Raw genomic sequence first — 21,256 nt, 5'->3', positions numbered from 1 at the left:
TTTGCAAACAAATAGGTACAATTAAAGTATTCGGCTGGGATTCAAAGAAACTTGCTGTCATTGCTCTGCACTTCACGGAGGGCTGGATTCAATCCATAGTGCTGCAGAGCTTGGCTACTAGGTGATGGAAATTGAGGCGATGGTTGGGTTAGTAGATATACTGCATTCACGTTAAATGCTGCATGTCGTCTTAATCAGAATATGACCTCAATTGTGCTAGAGCACTTCAGCGCGACAGATTGAATTCAGCCTTTAAGATACATGTGCAGTGGATGGTGCGGTTGATAATGAATACAGACTTATTTTGAGTATAAGTATGATTAGCGAGAACATTTGAAAATGGCACAAATGGGATTGAAAACTGTTGTTGCTAGCACAGAAGCTAAATTGGTTTTTGATCAGCCCTTAAGCTAACGCGCATCAGCATGAAGAACTACATGGCCTGTCACAAACTCCTAGAAATCAATTGCAGTGCGATGTTGGCAGGTTGTGGTTTATTTGTAACCCATCTTGTTTCTATAGGGCGACAAAGTAAAGAGCCTCTGTTACATTTTTCTCCATCACAGTTTTCTTTTCAAGTAGAATAACGACATATCTACATGTTTTCTACATAAATCGCTTGAAGTAATTATTCTCTCTCAATGGACCAGCCCAATTGATTGTGGTACATACCATATACATTTTGTGAAAAATATGTTTTCTATCAAATTTTGTAAGTGGTGGGAGGGCAATATAACCAGTTGACGCTAAACTCAAACTAGCTCGACCCAGCACTCCCTGAAAGAGAGTTGCCATGCATAAAAAAACAGTCCAACAGTTACTTAAAGCGATTAATGAACTTATGAACAAATTGTGGATTTTTGTCTTTTCCTTTCAGAAATCACATCCACCTTGGGTGAAACTTGATACTTGAAAAGCATAGTACATTGTAAGTAATAGGAATGATTCTGTCCCAGAAGGAAGTAGTTGAATGGCTCAATACAGCAACTTCCAACTGCAGTCCCCTAGGCCTGTGCATAGGAGTTTACATTCCAGCCCGTCAAATATTCAGTCAGTGTTAATTAACCAGTTATGTGAATATGACATGAGTTCCTATCAGAATTCTTTAGTCTAAATTAGGATAATGGTGAGATGAAATTCTCATCCATTTCATAATTTCTGATATGGTTTGAATTTTAATATGCAATTGTCCTGAAGTACTAATGTTGGAAAGGCTGTAGAAGACAACACAGATGACCGATGAGGGGCTTTCAAAACCAAACACTACAAAATGAAAACAGTATTTCTTGTTTTTAATCAGAAGATTACAAGTTTCTGCTAATCAGCGCTAACAAAAGAAAGCTCTTACTTGGTGTTGTGGGAAAAAAACACCAATCCTTTAAGACAAAGTCTCCACTTCAAGAGAATCCTTCAAGGGTAAAATGGTTTTCCCGGTGTTCACATCAGTACAGCAGATCAGTAGGATGGACCTTTTATTAAAGTGCAGACTGGGTTGGGGGAGAGGGGTTGCAGGGCTGGTTCAAAGATCCACAACTGCAACAAACATTCAACACAATAGATGACAAGTAAAACGTTGTTCACACTGTAGGCCTTAATGCTCAAATGTTGTTTTATTTTTATACTGACTGTCCACACTTCAAGTGTCAAATCAGATGTTTGTGTTCAGACCCCAGAAGTTAATACGGGTGTGTGTGTGTGTTCAGACCCCAGAAGTTAATACGGGTGTGTGTGTGTTCAGACCCCAGAAGTTAATACGGGGGTGTGTGTGTTCAGACCCCAGAAGTTAATACGGGGGTGTGTGTGTGTTTAGACCCCACAAGTTAATACAGGGGTGTGTGTTTAGACCCCACAAGTTAACACGGGTGTGTGTGTGTGTGTGTGTGTTTAGACCCCACAAGTTAACACAGGTGTGTGTGTGTTCAAACCCCAGTAGTTAATACAGGAATGTGGGTGCAGTGGTGTGGGCTGATTAGGGAGGTGCTGCAGTTATGTACCAAGCTAAGGTGATAATGCATGCGAACAAAGTTTCCCAGTTACTCTAAATGTTAAGTCACTGTGTAAGTATACTTAAACCCTCAGCCAACCTTTTTGGGTTACCACATCAGCAAAAACTAACAATTCAGCTTGCCAATTTAAGTGATTTGAAGTATTTGAAATTGATCTGATATGAAATGCATTTTAGTCACTTCCAGCTGCCAGTGTGAACAAGGCCATCACTTTTCCTACAAGCTAGCTTTCCTAGCATTAAAGTTATTGTACCAGTTTGTGGTAAAGAACTAGTTCAGAGTCAAGCAGGGCATGGCACTGAACACAAAACTACAATCTAGTTCCGAAACGTCCAAAACTACATGAAAACGGGCTTATACATAGCAAACTAGACTCTTGTTCATATGAAGTCCTATTGACCAGTGGCTCAGTGATTAGTCAGTGAATGTAATTTAATGCTCATCACCCGAACACAAAGCACCATTCACCTTTCTTTACACTTTCCATCTGACAAACATGATACATCTGATCTGCTTTACAGGTCACCAGAGTCGATGACCGGTGACATACGTGTCCTCCCAGTACCTGCAGTCCATTCAGTAGTCCTCCGCTAAATTGCCTTTCATAGAGAACTCCATCCCAAAATGGATTACTTTGAGTTTCCATAACATGATAGTTTAATCAGGCAAATGTAATAACTTGTCAGAGCAAAACCAGTTACCACCGCCCCCAGGTCAGAAATATCACTGTCAAGTGCACACACACACTGAGCATTAGACAAGGCATTTGTATAGGCCTTTAAAACATCTTGGCACTAAAAACAATAAAGGAAAGATTGGTAATAAGAGGAGAGTACTTTCTCTGTAAGAAGAGGAATGGTAACTAATACAGTGCGGTTGTTATGGAAGGAGCAGCTTGTGAGAAACAATATAAGGTTAGGAAGGGATGTTTGGTGTACTCAAGCATCAGTGTAGGCGTGTGTCACATGGAAAAGGTGCTGATCGCTGTTTTGCAGCATCTTGGGCTGGTGTCGAAGGAAATGGCCCAAACTTAGTAAGCGCCGTTGCCATGGTAAAATGGTATGAGGGGGAGGGATAGGAGGAAGAAAGGAGAGCAAAAAAAATAAAAACACTGCAGTCACTCAAGCTTTGGAGCCAAAGAGGGGGATTTTTTTTGTGGGGTAAGAGAGGATGGTCAAGGACTGGAGTTAGGAGCATAGTTGGCAAAATTTCAGAATAGGAGCAGCATGTTGCTGAACAAAAGCACTGCCACACACACACACAAACACACACACACACCCCACCCTCCCCCGTCTCCAAACCGAAACCACCCAGGCTTTGCGTTTCCAGAACCACCCCCCACAGCAGTCTGCTGGTACGCTCTTGGCACTTTTTTTTTGTGTGAAGTTTGTCGTGATAAATCAACATGTGGGCGTTGGGGCACAGGACTCGCTCTTTCCACAACTCTTCCCACCCGCTCTTCACTGTCCTGCACTCTCATTGGTCCTCAAAGCTCCAATCACACTTTGAATGTTTTCTTCTGGTACCTGTGAGAGATGGGGTGGGCAGAATTAAGTCGCTATTCCAAAACCGCTAGTTTGAAACAGGCGTCAACAATTTCCCATACAGAGAGAGACCTCGGCAGAGGGAGTTAACCCTGCACTCACCAGGGCATGGTCAAACTTGAAGGTACTGATGTAATAAGCTGGAATGTCAGCAGTCGCCAGGGGTTCTGATATTTGAGCCACGATACCGCATTCATCTGGCAAGACAATAAAAAAAAAAAAGAATCCATGACCATGAATATCACATATTTCGTCACAAAGTGTATCTGACTGTGTATTGCTTACATAGCTAAGTAATATTCCCATTGGCGTCACAGTTGAATTTCTTCCCCCTAATCTTAGGAAAATGACACTTGCAACATTATGTGGGAAACTGGTGGAAACCAGAGTAAAAAAAAAACAACACTCCTGCTTACCAAATCCTAAAGGCTGTCCTCCAATGCGAACCATTTTCCAAAGCTCCCCTGAGGCACTAGTGAATAGAACATTGTTGGGAAACCTGGAATGGAGAAAGGAGAATATGAATGCGTGCCCACAAGCACACGCGCGCACACACACACACACGCACACGCGCGCACACACACACACACCACACACCACACACCACACACACACAATTGGAAGTAACATTAAGAAATATTTTACATTTCACATTATCTACATTCAGACATTTCCAAAAACAGTGAAAGCCTCAGTTCTGGCCGTTTAATATAAATATTTTTTCATTTTTAGTATGTAGACCAGTGGTTGCCCAACAAACTAAAAAAACACACCAGTATTGTCCCCTTTCATAGCTCGGAGACAACACCCCTCCAATGAAGGCACAGATTGTCAATGTAGGAAAAGCACATGACAAACTAGCTACTAATGTAGTGGTACTGTAATCCTTTAGTTCAATCCACAGGCGATTAGTAACGCAGCTGTTCGGGTTAAACAGCAAGTAACAGCCTAGTAATGGCTGTCAACTCCATGTGACCTTTAGTAGAAAATTAAATCTTTGTTTCCTGATAAACCAGCATAGTAAACCCATTAAAACGGTTGTCCACAAATGACTCCAAACAGAAAACTAAATGTATTTGCTATTTTATTGGGACGCTGATACAGATTACTGTTCTAGGATTCCAAGAATGGTTTAGTTTTTCTGACTGATAGAGACCATGTAAAAGAAGCACCCACCGTTGTGTAGTCTGCTCGTCCATGACCAGAGAGATGTAGCCCTCAATCAGAGAAAAGGAGAAGAAGCGGATGTGCCCAGAGTCCTCACTAGATGCCCCAGGCTCCTTTATGCTGGAATAGGAAGTACGGAGATTAAAGAAAAGCCACAGCACACAATTTTTAAACAACATTTTGTCCTGTCCATAAACCCATTCCAATCTGGTCGTCAAGTGGTCTGCTAGACAAACCTTTTACCATGTTTAAAGCCTAATCCTAACAGCAACATAGCCATCCTAAAATGACCCCTGCCCAAAGACTCCCACTTCCAGGTTCCAGACTGCCTATGCTAAACAAATGGTTTGTATTCAAGCAGCTAAATGCAGCACTGGCTAGTGTTAGGTCAGTGGCAGTCAGATTGCCACTGGTGATAGGCATATGTGAAACATGAGTTCTGAGGAGTGTCCTTACCCCCCCGAGTAGAACATGACATCCATAAGCAGAGTGGCCACTGAGGGCAGTGTGTCTGGGTCCAGACTGGTTACACAGAACATGTTACTGGGGCTGGACAGAGGGTGGATGATGGGACGGGGCACTGAAACAGGACGAAAAAGTTGAAAAAGTATGATATGGTTTATATCCATTCGGATGATGTCGGTTGTGAACAGGTATGTATTGTACCATTCTATGTCTGATTTTAATAAAATGACAACTCAATACCCCTCAACTAGCATTAAGCTGACAAGATGGTTAAGCAATAGCCATTTTGCATGCCATCCTGATTTAAAAACACCTTGTGGCATGACTGAGTCTGAGTAAATACGGACACAGAAATGTAAATACTGTAGTATGGAGTAGTGTCACAGTGGAATACTCCAGTACAGAGTGATGTAACAGTGGAATAATGTGGAGTGACGTCATTTCACTGCAGAGACACACACCGATCAGCCATAACATTATGACCCCTGACAGGTGAAGTGCGTAACACTGATCATCTCATTATCATGACACCTGTAAGTGGGTGGGATATATTAGGCAGCAAGTGAACAGTCTGTCCTCAAAGTTGATGTGTTAGAAGCAGGACAAATGGGCAAGCATAACGATCTGAGAGACTTTGACAAGGGCCAAATTGTGATGGCTAGACCACTGGGTCAGGGCATCTCCAAACCTGCAGCCCTTTTGGGGTGTTCCTAGTCTGCAGTGGTCAGTACCAATCAAAAGCGATCCAAGAAAGGAAAAGAGGTGAACCAGTGACAGAGTCATGGTTGGCCAAGCCTCAATGATGCACGTGGGGAGCAAAGGCTGGGCAGTGTGGTCCAAACAGACGAGCTACCGTAGCTCAGATTGCTGAAAAAGTTAATGCTGGTACTGATAGAAAGGAGTCAGAACACACAGTGCATCGCAGTTTGTTGTGTATGTGGCTGTGTAGCTGCAGACCAGTCAGGGTTCCCATGCTGACCCCTGTCCACTGCCTACAATGGGCATGTGGACATCAGAACTGGACCACGGAGCAATGGAAGAAGGTGGCCTGGTCTGATGAACCATGTTTCCTTTTATCACGTGGATCATGTGGATGGCTGGGTGCGTGTGCATCGTTTACCAGGAGAACACATGGCACCAGGATGCACTATGGGAGGAAGGCAAGCCGGCAAGAGGCAGTGTGATGCTTTGGGCAATGTTCTGCTGGGATATCTTGGGTCCTGCCATTCATGTGGATGTCACTTTGACACTTACCACCTACCTGAGCATTGTTGCAGACCATGTGCACCCTTTCATAGCAACAGTATTCCCTGATAACATTGACCTCTTTCAGCAGGATAATGCACCCTGCCACTATGCAAAAATGGTTCTGAAATGGTTTGAGGAACACAACAATGAGTTCAAGGTGTTGACTTGGCCTCCAAATTCCCCAGATCTCAATCCAATCGATCATCCGTGGGATGTGCTGGACCCACCTCGGAACTAACAGGACTTAAAGGATCTGCTGCTAATGTCTTGGTGCCAGATACCACAGCACACCTTCAGAGGTCTAGTGGAGTCCATGCCTCGACAGGTCTGGGCTGTTTTGGTGGCAAAAGGGGGACCTACACAATATCCAAAAGGGGGACCTCAGGCAGTTGGTCATAATGTTCTGGCTGATTGGTTTATATATGCATAATGCACAATGTTGCGTATGATTTATGAACTTGTTCTGGTACTGTATAACGCATTTGTTCTGCTTTTACTTTGTGTCTAGACCCGAGAAACAGTCGATTTTGCTTCAGCTATCCAAATAAAATGGTAAATACTAAAATACAATAATATGTAGATCTTGTATACTGCATGACGGTTTATACCGAGTTTAGGCTTGACAAAGCCATTGGAGACTCCTAGGCTGTTGGCCGCCACGGTCTCTCCATTGACCACCCTCAGAAGGGTGAACTCAGAAGACAGGGTGTGCATGACCATGGGAAGGTCCAGCTCTCGAACCTGATAACCACAAAAACAAACAATAGACCATCAACAACTCAGCATCAACTAAAACACAATATACTTGTTTACATATTCAAAAAGGGAAACAGTTTGATGGTAGAGTTATGTAAAATAGCTTTTAAATAGCATACGATAATTGCAGCTGGAAAAACACAGTATGCCAGAAAGGAAATTACATTTCCACTTCCAAAAGTTTGCATGTGGAAACTGCACTTATCATGGAAAACAAGTCCCAATAGAAAATACTCAGTTACATTTTGTTTGCAATTTTATTAACTAGTGTTTGAGATCAGGACAAAAATAGATATGCTTCATTCTTTTCTACCCACAAGAAAACAAAGAGGCCAGAAGCCAAACAACTACTCAAAATACAAGGGAACAGGAGACATTTTGGGGCAATAGCAAAGAATGGCCACTAGATGAAATGGCAGCTGATCTCTTGGCAAACCATTAATATGCACTAAATTCACTTATGCAGCTGATCTCATTAGCTTTTCTTTTAGCAGCTACAAAGGCAGATTTCTGGATTATGTTTGAGTTAACATTCCTGTGCTGACATGTGTTCAATTAAGAAATATTTGAAAAACTAAATACTTGATGTAATAACATCACATTTCATTTCCTTCCACATTTTCTTCCTTCCTAAAATTCACAATGGAAATGTAGCCTACTCTTCACATTGTGGGAAAAATATTACTGCTTTTACTAGTTATTTAAAGTTATTGTATCATTATTAATTGTATTTGTAAGGATTCCTTTTTAATGTTCTATTTATGTAATCTATTAGTGCTTTTACTTTGAATCAAATATGGCCAATTCTAATTAAGGTAAAATACTTGAACTGCATGCATTTTAAACTAAATAATAATTATTGTATTTCAAATAGAAGAGGTATGGTATTATAATAATTGTAATAAAAGGTAATTAGAGTTGTGTGTAATGACCTGATCATTGTTAGACAGAGCAATGTAGAGCAAGACAAAAGTTTCTAAAGTATGGTTAGAAGAGATTACTTAAGAGCAACTTGATAATGAAAAAGTGAACCTTTATACAGTTGTGCTCATAAGTTTTCATACCCTGGCAGAAATTGAGAAGTTTTGGCATTGATTTAGAAAATATGACTGATCCATTTCTTTTATTTCAGATAGTGATAGTGAAAGAAAAACCCACAGTTAACCTCAGGAGAAATACAGGCTGCTCAGGAAAAAGACGGTGTGGTTGTTTCAAGTAGTACAATACAACAATATTTGAAAAAGATGGTAGAGTATTACAATATTGAAGAAACTGAACAAAATGTAGTAGGAGAGTTGTATTTTCTTATTAGCTAGAAGCCATTATTAAAAGAAAATTCAAATCAAACATTACGTCAATCCATATTCATTACAATGTGGTCTTTATTTGCGCAGAAGAATAACATCGATCTAGGTATGATTTGGCTTAATTGTCTGTAATTAAATGTCAAATCATTGTAATTGATTCACAGCATATTTTCCGTCCCTTTGCAATATTGACATTAAACAACATTTAACATATAAATCCCCATTCATTATTAAGGTAATGCTCACATTATTTAGTTAAGAATGTAAAAAGCTTTGGGAAGGCCAATAAAATGCATTATTTTTAAAGAGGTAATGCATAGAACATCTACATTACATAAATAAATAGACATACACACTTAAACAGTAGGGAGTCCTCGGTCAAGGGCTTAAAATCTTTTGGGTTCCTTTAAATGAAAAGGTTTACCTTGGCACAGGACATCTGATTTAGGCTCAGGGAGGTCGTCATAACCACACTCTTTGAAGAAGACACGATCATGGGCATTGTGAAGCATTTGGCTGGAGTAAGGGCACTGGGTAGACACGCAATGAAACAATCGCCACAGGCACCATGCTTCTGGATGCTTCTAGAAACTCATTTATCTACTTTACCCCAGACAAAATCCTTATTTGAGTTGCATTGAGGATGTGAACAAAAGGTGAAGCCCCCTTTGAGAAGCTGGCCTCTAACTCCTCTGGGCCAGCTGAGTCAGACAGTCAGATTACTTAAGCCTACCTCTAATAACTGCCTTCTCAAATGGGTCAGGCCCTAACATTTATGTAATGCAAATGATCAACACACAAAAATTATGTAAATTGTGACTGTCCTGGCTCAGAATAAAGTCAGACACAAAGAAAACATACAACACAGAAACAATGAGAAAGCGTGATACCGCAAGTAATACTGAATGAGAAAAAAAACACTCAAAGAAAGAAGGTTGTTTCCTCCATTTCTTTAGAAACTGCAATCAGGCCATGGCTGAGAGCAGCTGGCTTGGAGGGAGAAGAGTGGCCAGGAATGCTATCAAGAAACTGAGCCTGGGATGATCCTCTTTACATGGCTACCATGAGATTATCAACATTTCATTATTTCCATACACAGCCGACCATGTGTTTTTCCTTTTCCCCTCTTAGTAGCAGATGAATAAAAATAGGACAGGAAGGCCTAGCATGAGAAATGACTGGTGTGATTAAGCAAAATCGATAAAATCAAAACAAGAATCTCAAAGCAGAAGGGAGGTACGGTAGATCAGCTGCTGTTGTCTTTTTATGTTGAGCAAAATGGAAAAACAGTCACAGGCCACAAAGTACAAGTAGGGGTGAGATTGCCTATTTTGTCAGCTATTTTCCATTATCCATCTATGTTTGAGAACAGGCTGGCTTCAGAGCCAACCAAAACATACTTCATGTTTTTTCTGAGCACCTCCAAGATATATTACAGCTCCTAACAGTCTAGTTAGTTTAGACAAAAGAGGTAGATTGGTCAGAGAGCATGGGTCGGTGTAATCCACCATCGTCTGAATATCCAAAGTTTGCATGTTTGAATATTCAGGCAGCCCATTCTTTACTAATATTTCTGTGCCAAATAAAAAATGGTATCCCCATAAAAACAACAGTTTTGTCTCCCTTGCTCAATTTGTACATAGAGCAGACCCTACTAAAACAGGAATATTAATAATTAATATTAAACATTAATACTGGAAAATGTATGCTATGTTTCTGAACTGTTTAAAATATATGAAAAAGCTGATAAACATTTTGTTAATATAAATAAATTTGTATGGGTTTTATGGTTGTGTTATAGCCTATGTAGAATTTGACGAACCATTAATTCACAAGCCAATAAGCCCTACATTCTACAATTGGGTTTTGTGGGGAAACTTCAGCAATTGTCAATAACCATGCTTTTACATTTAGATGGCTGATATTTTCCATGTGATCCTTGGGAAGTTATAACCTAATCTGTACAGGAAATATCGAATTAACAAGGTTGTAAACAGGGATTTGTCAATTTCTATATAATTGTATCACCATTTTGTGGAGTTATTTGTAGTTGTACTGAGTATACTAATGCTCACAGTAACTACCCAGTATTTTCTGATTTCTAATAAATATGAGTAATTACATTGAGAAAGGTTTTCCTGCCACAAATCTTAAACAGGTTTTCTATGTAGGAATGATGTGGGCATATCCCAAAAACAGAATGGTTTTGGACTATGCTGGTCTTTATATTCATGTGACTACAATGCTGATTGGCCAGATCATCCTCTTCAGGAAAGTGACCTTTTTTAAATGGTCTGTCTGAGCTTCAGGTGGGGTTTTTGAGTGCTTTTTGTCCAATTTATGCTTTGGTCACAAATACGATCAATATTAATTGTTTTAACAGAATACATTTCTACTATGCAGTAGTTACTATCACCATTAAGACATCTGTAGTGGAACTGCACTCACCAGAATGAAGTCTGTCTGATAGGTAGACAGCATAAACACTGAGATGTTGTGGTCTGCCAGGGGGGCGATGACAGACTTGGCTATTTTGGTGACTCCGATTGGTTGAGAGTTGGTGGCGCTCCCACCCCCCGACACCACGTTGAGCGCTAACCACGTTGCCTCTGCAACACTAAGGTGCTCCGACTCTGGCAGTTCTGAAATAAAGGAAAATGGCGTGTTAAAGAGACATGGTCTCTTTGGGCCCCGGATGGATTTGTCTGTCAGTCTCTTGGCGTTGAATTAGGCTGATAAAGATATCACTTGAATATCCGTGTTCCTTATTTTATGGATGATTGATTGACATTCTCCTGTTAAAGAGCGGGGGGAAGCATTGTCGAGCCTGGGCACCATTCATATTATTGGAGTCTGAAATGGAATAAGACCTGAATGAACTAAGATGGACCCTGCTGATTTCATCATAAATAACTGTGGGAGAAAAAGCTTGGAGAAGCCGCCGCCCCCCCACGATCAATGTCTTCATTGCAATTAGTAAATTACTTTCTCATATTTAGCACAGAACATTTTCTACTGAGCAAAGATGAATAAAAGATAATACAGATAAGAAAAACAGAAACTTCTAGCCAATCTTCAGTAGAATACCTGCACCTGTTTCACAACGCAGAGCTTCTAGTATCCATGGTGACCAATGCGGGTCACCCTGGAAACCAGTCTGTAATGGATTCACTCACTCAACCACAAAACCAAGCCAGTGACAGCTTGGCCTCTGTTAACCCATAATGGAACAGAGGGAGAACTGATGGAGAAATGTGTGGTCAAACATTGGCAGCCGGTCAAGTTAGGAGGATTTAGAGAAAATCATAGGGTTACAAATGCTTTCCTGTGGTCTGATCTTGGTTGCCACAGTAACATTAAAAAGATCCAGACGTAGAGACCGCAAAACCCACCTTTGAAGCCTTCCTCATCAACGATAATGGTATAGTCCTCCGGTGTTTCAGTCAAACTGAAAAACTTGCATCTGGAAATGAAAGAAGTTTTATAGTACATAAGACATTTTACCATGCCTACTGTTTCTATGTACAAACAGTTACAGATCATTTAAAAAGATAATGTGGGATTTGGGATAATTTACTTGTAGTCAGAAAAACTACAAATGTTATGTTTGTAGAAGGTTGCGTATCATTACCCTCTTGCAATTTCTAAAAGCAGGGAAATAGACCTTTACCTACCCCAAAGCTGGATGATTGGTCGGTTATGGTCTTACAAAGCTAGCTGTAATTTGCGGCCAAATCTCTCCACCTTTGACTCTGCTCAAGGGTTAGATTTGGCGGGACAACCCATCTAATGTAGACTGCAAGTGGCCTGGAACTTTCTCAATTTGTATATGATCCGTTGGACTGTGGAATGATGTACGAATTGCTTGTAAATGGCTTTGTAACCCCTGCCAGACTCATGTGCATTAAATAATCAATAAGGGCCTGGAATAAGTATTTTGATCTTATCCTGATGTGTTACCACAAACATACATGGTCTGGTTAAGACCAAATCAGACCATGTTTCTAATATTCATGGTAGGCTGGACTCTCGCAAATTACTGAAAATATTTTCAAATCATTTGCACCAGTTTAGGAGTACTAAGGAGGAAACTAAGATTTTCTCCGTAAAGACATGGCATAAAGGGCTTCCAAGTTAAATTCTGTGTGTGAATTCTTAAAATTAGGTTACCTTTATAAATGAATGTGGATGATAAAAAGTGACCATTGGCTAACATTTAGTAGAACAAAATGGCGTCATAGAATGACCAGATTTAGTGGAAAATTGTCAAACTTAAATTATCATTTGAAAACAGTATTTCTACTGTTTACGTTGCCATTTTTGGCAACACTAGCATGATAACTGTGCAAGTATAGCTTACTCACATTGTACAAAACGTCAGTGTTTACAGTATATAATATCCATTAGGCAAACAAAATGCTAAAGAGCACTTTTTGCTTTTAATTAGTACAGCCATGCACAGAACACATGGGCATGATCAATGCGGTTTTAAAATTGACCACGAAAAAGAGCAATGTTGTTTCTATCAATACATTGTGTTGAAGACATGTATTTTTAAATCACACAAATGTTTCATTGCTAACATTAACAATTAGTACAGCTATGGTGAAATTCACCTTTAAGGGCCACACAATCAGACACTTAAGAGCCAAACAAGGTTCAGGGAAAACCACTGTTTAATGAAATAAACAGTGACTAAATTATTAAATTATTATAAAAAAATTGCACATTGGCTTTAAGGAAGCATGTGGATTGTAGTAGGAAAAGCACAGCATACCCTGGTAAGACAGAAAGAGTCTACGTATGAATTTTCCAAGCTAGGATCATCCGCCTCTGTGAACTCTGACTCCCTGCCCCCAGGAGTTCCTTGTGGAAAGCAAGCGCAACCGATCTGTGCTTAACTACATTTCTGTGAATATCTTTGAAGCCCATCAGGTCATTAATACAAAGTACAACATGTTTTTGCTCAGCTTGAAATAAACCCCACTATTGTACACCCTCAGATTTTGGTGACGGGAGTTCCATACAGTTGTGGTAACCCTGTTGTCTGAGGACCAGAGTCTGCAAAAGCCGAGTTGTTTCTGAATATTTCCGCTCCGCGCATCGGTCTATGTAAACATGGATCGATTTGGAGACTGTCAGCAGCTGCTGCAAACTTTTATGCTGATCGTAAAATCTTAACTGGCTCGCAATCCTGGGAGAAAGGAGCAACTAATTTTTAAACAATGCTTGTCCTATTCACAATCACCTCTGTCAATTAAAGGCCAATGTGGTACTTGTTGATCGTGGATGGCAGCACCTGATGCCAATGCTTCCTTTATTTGATGATGAGGGCTTCATTTCTCTAAATGCTTAAGTGGCCTACTTGTCCCACACCCAAATCTCCCCTCAAGTGTCCTGGGTTGACTATAGATAGCATTATTCATCCATATTAAGACGTATACATTTCAATGAAATCAGCCATTTGGACAAGGCCTGTCTAATGCTTTAAAAGTGCACTGTTTCATTAAATAATGAAGACATACAAATCGCTCAAAAGTGAGCCATGTATTTAGACAACATGGAGAAAATAAGTTGTTGTCAACCAAGCCATTGGCTGATTCTGTGGCTATGCTCCTGAAAGGGCAAGTGGGTGTGGCCAAAGAACGGCAAAAGGTCAAACAAAGCAAGAATTGATTTGCATGTGTATTTCTGTTTCAAAGTCTGAACGAGGCAGAACCCAGCCATCACATTACAGAGCCACCATTAAATATGTCTTTGGTACATCCTGGTTTCACGTGTCGCGTTGTGATCTATCTTCAATAAAACACTGGTTAACATGGCCACAAAAGCACCGGAGTTGTTTCGAGATGCTTCCTACTTGATATTTTTATCACTGTTAAACTGCTAATAATGTCCCTTTAACATGTTTGTTGGCAGCTGTGTTCCGTTGTGGCACGTAAGCTAACGTGTTAATGGCATCATTTCCCCTTTCATGATATATTTTAAATTAGCAGCGAACACTGTGGTTGCAGTTAGCTTCCCGGGTCACTTGAATAAATGCGCCCAATCGCCTCCATGAATTAAGTCATTAGCAGTGGCTCTTCTGCATCCCCAACATTAACATAAAAGCCTTGAGTGGCAAAGAAATCTACCCAATAAGCTGATTCCACTCTCAATATACCCACTCTAGACACACCCACTCGTCTGCAGTGGTCATCATTATTGGCAAAAAAGCTAAATCATAAACACAATTTCAGAACATTATTTCCAGCTCTATTAGCCATTTGCTTCCAGCTCTATTAGCCATGTTTTTTTTTTTCTCTGTGTGTAGTGATAAGCGTCTTGAACTTGCCCAAAACATTTTCACAAATGCAAAGCCGGCTTACCTGGTAGATGTCTGCCAAGAGGAAATACATTATTTGTGCCTTTAATTTTGAATTCAGCATCAGCAGGATACAGACCCTTCATTACACCAGCACATTCCTCTCTTGCCAGATGTGCAATTAAAGGGCCATATGCAGTATTAAAGGGGAATTAAACACTAAAAATCCACATTCTTCCAGACCTAAGAAAATGCCCTTGAGAATTATCTCATCATTGACAGGAACATTCAATTTTACTGCTTCTCAATTAATATTTCTAATATAATTATGCTTAAACAGGTTGGCGATCCCTGGAACATATACAAATAAAGGAAACCAGTAGAGGAGTTTGTGTTTAAGGATATGTTAAATCTGTTAACTGTGATGGCCGGTGCAGTTCTTAGACCTCGAGATGGAACAGGCAAAAATGTCCAGCTGTCCAGCTGCAGCACACGCGTGGGCCAACATCCCTGTTCTTATTTCTAATCTACTGCTATAATGTGTCAGCTATCAATAAACCTTTGAGAAAATAAATCTGTCTCAGAATGTTCAAATCCATTTTGGGATGTTATATGCAGCCCTGCATAACACTGCCATGAAATAATCTTTGGATTTGTATTTCTAGGATAATATCCTGATTGCAAGAGCCAACGTGTCATGGAGCCACATGGCAGCCATAAAATGCATCAAAGCTAGGACAAGCAAGATGTATTATTTGGTTTCTGGGCAGATTTGACTATCACCAAGCACTAATTACCTTGTTGCATGAAAACAATTTGGTAGTATTGCTTTGCAGGAATTAGAAATGCATACACATATACACAGAGTACATATATGCCCTTAACTGTTAAAGACGTTATGCTCCTGAGGGCCATGTCTGTTTCATAACTTTGGAAAGCACAGTAAAGTATGAAAAAGACAGCAACTGCCATTCACCTTGGTTTGACCCAGCTTTGGGCTGCAGTCTCTTCAATTGGCCTTTCCTACATAAAACTATATGTAACACATAAAATGAATCAAATTAGAGTTACAAAACATTTTCCTGGAAACATAAGGTAGACATTTCTGTCTTGATTTAAAGGTTATGAATCTCATAGGAAGACAAGATATAACCATGTTCCTAGTAATCCAGACAACAAAAACAAGTTCCACTAGATGAGCAGTTACTGCGATTTCACTTGATGGGGAAGTACAATATACTGTATTCTCTCATTCTGTTGTGCCAGGGCCAAGCAAAGCATGACCTCCTTCCTCTGGAAAAGGCTTGGGTAAATAACTGAGTTTTATTCTAAACAAAACAATTCTATGATATGTTCAACCTTAACACATTTGACATAGAACAGTAATAGCATGTCCATGCAGAACTTTCATTCTCAAATGTAAGACACATTTGGGTTATCAAAAAACAATTGTGATTTAACTTTGGAGTTTGGTCATCTCAGGATGTAAGTAAACAGACCAAACAGGTCAACCTAATTAAAAGTGTGAAGGAAGTAGGCCTATGTTTTCTAGTGATAGAGATGTATTAGATCGGTATAAGGAAGTGCAAGAAAGGGTCTGCGAAGAACCTTATTTAATAAGCCCTGAACTCAACAGAAAATAGCATTTGTAGTAAGTTGGGTGGAGAGGACTCAATAGTCAATAGTGACTGTATGCTAGCAGGAAAGTCAATATTTACAATAATCTTGTCTGGTGGCATTGCTCTGTTTTAATAACATGACTAATTGCTCTGATTTAGCTTGATTGTTAAAGCCTCAATGACTTTTTCATGAGGGGATATGCAAGTATTCCAGCTGCCGGCCCAGAGAGCAGTGTTTGAGAAAGGCAGCTCTGCTCTCTAATGTGATTTACTTACTGAACTACAACATCTAGTTCTATGCTTTCTTCTTGATATATACTTTTAAAGTTTTACGGTGGAATACTTTAATAACCTTAAGGATTTTTTGCTAACAGGTATAGGAAACATTGGTATTACACACCCAATAATACAACTTGATCCATTAAATCCATGAACAAATCATGTTTACAAATGAATCCTGTTAAAGACAAATCTAATCATAAGCTGGAAAGGATCATGTTTATAATGCAGCATACACACTGGAGATGAGCTATATTTTTTTTAAAACAACATAATGCAATTAAAAAAATATTGTATTTTGCTTTGCTCTTTAGCAGTGTTTCTTTTGGTCTGTTTGGGCACATGCATACACAGCAGGAGCTGAAACTAAATGGAATTATGTAGATGTTGACCATGGCAAGTGTTTTTTTACTGTACTATTCTCTAAAGTGTTACTTAAACTTACTGTAGTCTACTGTATTATACCATTCCCTGCAGAATATCATTTGTTTAGTCTAAACATCTATGTAAGCCAAATCAAGGCTGGCATGGCCCACTCCGCGAATATACAGAAGGCAATGTAAAGCTGCTCTGGACCATACCAAAGATTTTTTAATCACAAGCAAGATGGACTAACAAAATAGCGACTACTTTTCAACCTCCTTGGAAATGTGATGGTTATTGGGTAACAACGCTGGTTACTGAGAGGGGACTAATGGGTAGGTGTCAATAAGAGCCAGAAGAACTGACCATTAACTGAGGATAGAGGGAGAGGTTGTCCGGACTTTTCAAACTTGTTTTGAACAACAGATGACAGAAGGCAAAATAGTTGGGAGCTGAGAAGGGAGATCTTTAGCTGGTGACCCAACTGTGGTTTGAATACAGTGCTTTCACCACTCCTCAACTGTCCAATATTGGTGATCTTACAACCAGTGGAGGTGCTGCTTGTTTTTAGCTGATAGGAGTGGAAGCAGGTTTGGACATCTGCTACAAAAACCCAGCTACGACAAGATCTGGAGGAGTTTTCCATTCCAAGATGCCGTCCTGCTTTCCAATGCTGTACTGGACTGTTATCTGGTGAGACTGGATGTTTTTTTGCAAGACTGCTTGCTTTGCTCGTTTGTTGCCATTTTCCTCAGACCGACCAACAAGCTGTTTTCACTCGCTAGACTTCCACTGACAGACTGTTTTTGTTTGATAGAAAATCATGAATGTAGTTGTATGAGATGAGAAATAATGTTTGTTTCATGTGCATTGCCAAACTTGAGGATCAGCAGTAGAGTGTTTTCCATTCAATAAAAGCTTAACCCAAGTTGAAATCACAGTCATTGCATCTTGCTTGTTTTTGTGCTTACCGCCATACCGGATCAAGCCTCCAACTACTGACAGTAACACAAGGGTCAAAAACACAAGCACAGAAATCATCAATATACTATAAATTGTTGTATAATCATAATATAGCCTCAGAGCCCATATACTGGTGTCCTCTTGATAGCCTAGCATGTAGCGTATAGACTACGAAAATATATATAAATATGTATTAATATTTAGTTACGTGGCCCCTGAGTGGTGCGATGGTCCAAGGCTCGCAATGCAGCCGCTCTACTGCACCCTGGGTAAATCCTGGTTGCAGCACGTTGATAGTGGGTTCCCCAGTGGGCGGCAAACGTTGATTTGACTGCACCCATCACACAACCAGGTTTTCTTTATCACATACACATCACATGGTCATGAGACAAACCATTTAGGGAGAGCAACAACACCATTCTAAGCGGTAAACAACTTCAAAGTCAGCCTCGTGTTTCTGGGGCTTCACATTATCAGTACCAGTCACATTCTACGTCAATGTCAGGCATTTCACAAGGCACTTAAATTAGTTTGAGGCCATGTTACAATAACCTTGAGTTATTTACAACCTTCCCTCGTTTAACTTGAAATCCGATGGAATCTGTGTGGTGAAACAGGGAAATAAACTGCAAATATGGAACCTAGTATGGCTATTAGTGATAATCCAATTGAAGTAATTCCTTGAATTGACAGCTACAACAAGGCTAAAATTACAGATGAAGATGGTCAATGATTTCCCACTTCAGTCCAAACAAGTTCTGGAGGGGGAAAAAACGTGTTTCCCACTCTCTGCCACCACTGAAAAATAGAACACCCCCACAATATGAGGATACACCACAGCTGCTAAATGACTGATCTATTTCAATTAATTCCCCCAGAGCAGGTGTCAAAAAGATATTTCATTTTTTACACTATTTTATAAGGATGTAGACAATCTGGGATACCACCAATGTTTGCTGCATTTCTAAACACTACTTTAAGGGATATTGCACCTTCAAATCATAGTTCTTAAAAGTTAAAATACATATACGAGGGCAAGGCCAGAGGAATTAGAAAACCCTTATGGTAAGCCTAATGAGATCTTTTTTGACCAAAGTCAAGTCATTTGACCTGCCTTTCAAGACGTTACTCTGTGCATAGCATTGTGCCCTTCTCCACCCTGGGGGACCGTTTCAGTAAAACCATAACCATACAAAATGTTTACCTGCTCTGGGGTCAATTAAATAAGTAAAAATTATTTTAAGCATTCAATATCTGTGCTTCAAATGAAGAGGGGAAACAAGTCCAATTCACAAATGTAGTACGAGGTAAATCCCTGGTCATTCCTACTGCCTCTAATATGGATCAGGTAACACACAAATGCTGTTGTAAATCATGTCTAAATGTGCCCCTGGTTATGCTCAAATTAAAAAGACAATTATTATATTTGGTTTGCTCAATTTATACATTAAAATATATGCATAAGCATAAGGCATACATAAATAAAATGATTCTTTCCTCAAGTAATATTTTACTGGATAACATTTTTAATAAATGTTCACTTAAAATGTGCATCAATTAAGGTATCTTTACTTTATGACAACTGGGTGCTTTTCTACCGCTGTGTAATGCATGTTTTAGAGCTAGGCAATCTCAAGATAGACTATTCATATGTTGCGTAGGTCAACAAAGATTTGAAACTAAAAATATTACATTCTGTGGACCTTTACCTCTTTAACAAGTGTTTTTCAGGAGTAAACAAAGCACACACAAATGGTCTCTGATAGGAGGGAAATACATACTGGTAAAGAAAGCTAATGGCCTTTCCAACTGTACGTGTCATTAACATATGATCCTCAATGAAAACATACGAATTGTATCCCTGAAGCAATTAACGATCTTAGTTGGAATGCAAAGCATATATTATTGGCATTTGTTTAAAAATAAATTATAGTGATAAGAGTAGTCCTTGAGCAAATAATCTGTTGAGGGAAATATCACAAGTTTAAGACTATAGTTTATTGGTAATATGCTCACAGCATATTTACAGAGGCATTCCATTCATAAGTACAACTTTTGCAAAAGGAATATGAAAAAATACACAGTAATTTTGATTCCCTAGTTATAAACCATTTAATTTATTAAAATCCAAAAACGATCTGAGAAACTCAACGAACCGGAAAGCGCGTTCACTTCTCCAGCAGTAGATAGTCTCACTGCGTTAAACAAATCATGATTGCGACATCGTAAAAGATGTTTTTGGTATATCGTCGCTAACAACGTAAATGTTTCACTCTGCCGGTTCAAGTTTGATTTCAAGCAAACACCTCCCCCTTATAATTTTAGACAACGAAAAACAACACGACATAGCTGTAAACTAAGCACGTAGCCCACACACACCCCTTCACGTCGAACGGACAAAAGCACAAAAGCTGAAAAATGACATTGCAAAACTAATGGAGGTATTTAAATAGTACTGCCAGCAATCACTGACACATGATGTAAAACATCATAGTATGCATTTTAATTGAAAACTAAAAAGATAAATGCTGAACACAAAAAAAAATACCTATTTGCACAACGATCTGTAACATGGTAGGCTATCTTGTCCCGCATTTAGTTTGTCATAACGTTACTGTCCAAAATATGATTATACATTTTTTTTTTTTTTGAGGATTGAATAACGTTTTTGCTATCTGTAAAGCTACTTACCTTGTTTTGGAGGGCAAGAAGGCGAGTTTGATTAATCCGTGAGTGCAAATCTGAATGCCCTCCTTTGCTATACTCGCTACTTTCAAGGTATGTTCTAAAATGTGCAACTCCATATTTTGCGTCTTCTCATTTGAGGAACATCTAAAATAAAAATGTATAAATTTTCTAATAAAAAAGAACATAAATAAATAAATAAATACAGCTATAAAGCCAGAGCTTATAAAAACCGTGAAACTGAACAGAAAGCCACACCGGGTGAAGGAAAAGTTATCGACTTAGGAAAAGATCAAAAGAGAAGCAAAGATAGGAGGGTGAAATAAAAGAAAGCACAATGAGGTAAACGGGGAGGGAGAAAAGAGAGGACTGCCGGTCCCCGTGTTTTCTCTCCGACAGGGATTGGAATAGTCCAGCAGCTGGTAACAGTGAAACAAACAACTTGCCACTCAAAAGAAGGGGTGGACCTGCTAGTGCTCTGGCACACGGGCATGTTGGGACATGTAGTTCTACATTACCCATGGCGTCATCACTAGAAAATGAAAACGTA

The 21,256-nt window shown here is 39.5% G+C and overlaps 1 protein-coding gene across 1 annotated transcript; it reads right to left on the bottom strand.

The window, feature by feature from the left end:
* Nucleotides 1-477: 477 nt before the first annotated feature.
* Nucleotides 478-21,125, bottom strand: castor2 (cytosolic arginine sensor for mTORC1 subunit 2). Its single transcript, XM_010870330.5, has 9 exons — nucleotides 20,713-21,125; nucleotides 11,886-11,956; nucleotides 10,942-11,135; nucleotides 7,039-7,171; nucleotides 5,174-5,297; nucleotides 4,727-4,837; nucleotides 3,967-4,049; nucleotides 3,653-3,747; nucleotides 478-3,532 (listed from the first exon to the last, which is right to left on the bottom strand). Exons 1-9 carry the CDS (start codon nucleotides 20,892-20,894, stop codon nucleotides 3,467-3,469), a joined length of 1,059 nt encoding a protein of 352 aa, XP_010868632.1. The 5' UTR covers nucleotides 20,895-21,125; the 3' UTR covers nucleotides 478-3,466.
* Nucleotides 21,126-21,256: the final 131 nt, after the last annotated feature.

Source organism: Esox lucius, chromosome 7, assembly GCF_011004845.1.
Source record: "Esox lucius isolate fEsoLuc1 chromosome 7, fEsoLuc1.pri, whole genome shotgun sequence".
Lineage (NCBI taxonomy): Eukaryota > Metazoa > Chordata > Actinopteri > Esociformes > Esocidae > Esox > Esox lucius.
Note: the sequence above shows the minus strand (reverse complement) of the source record. Positions and strands in the feature narration are given on the sequence as shown.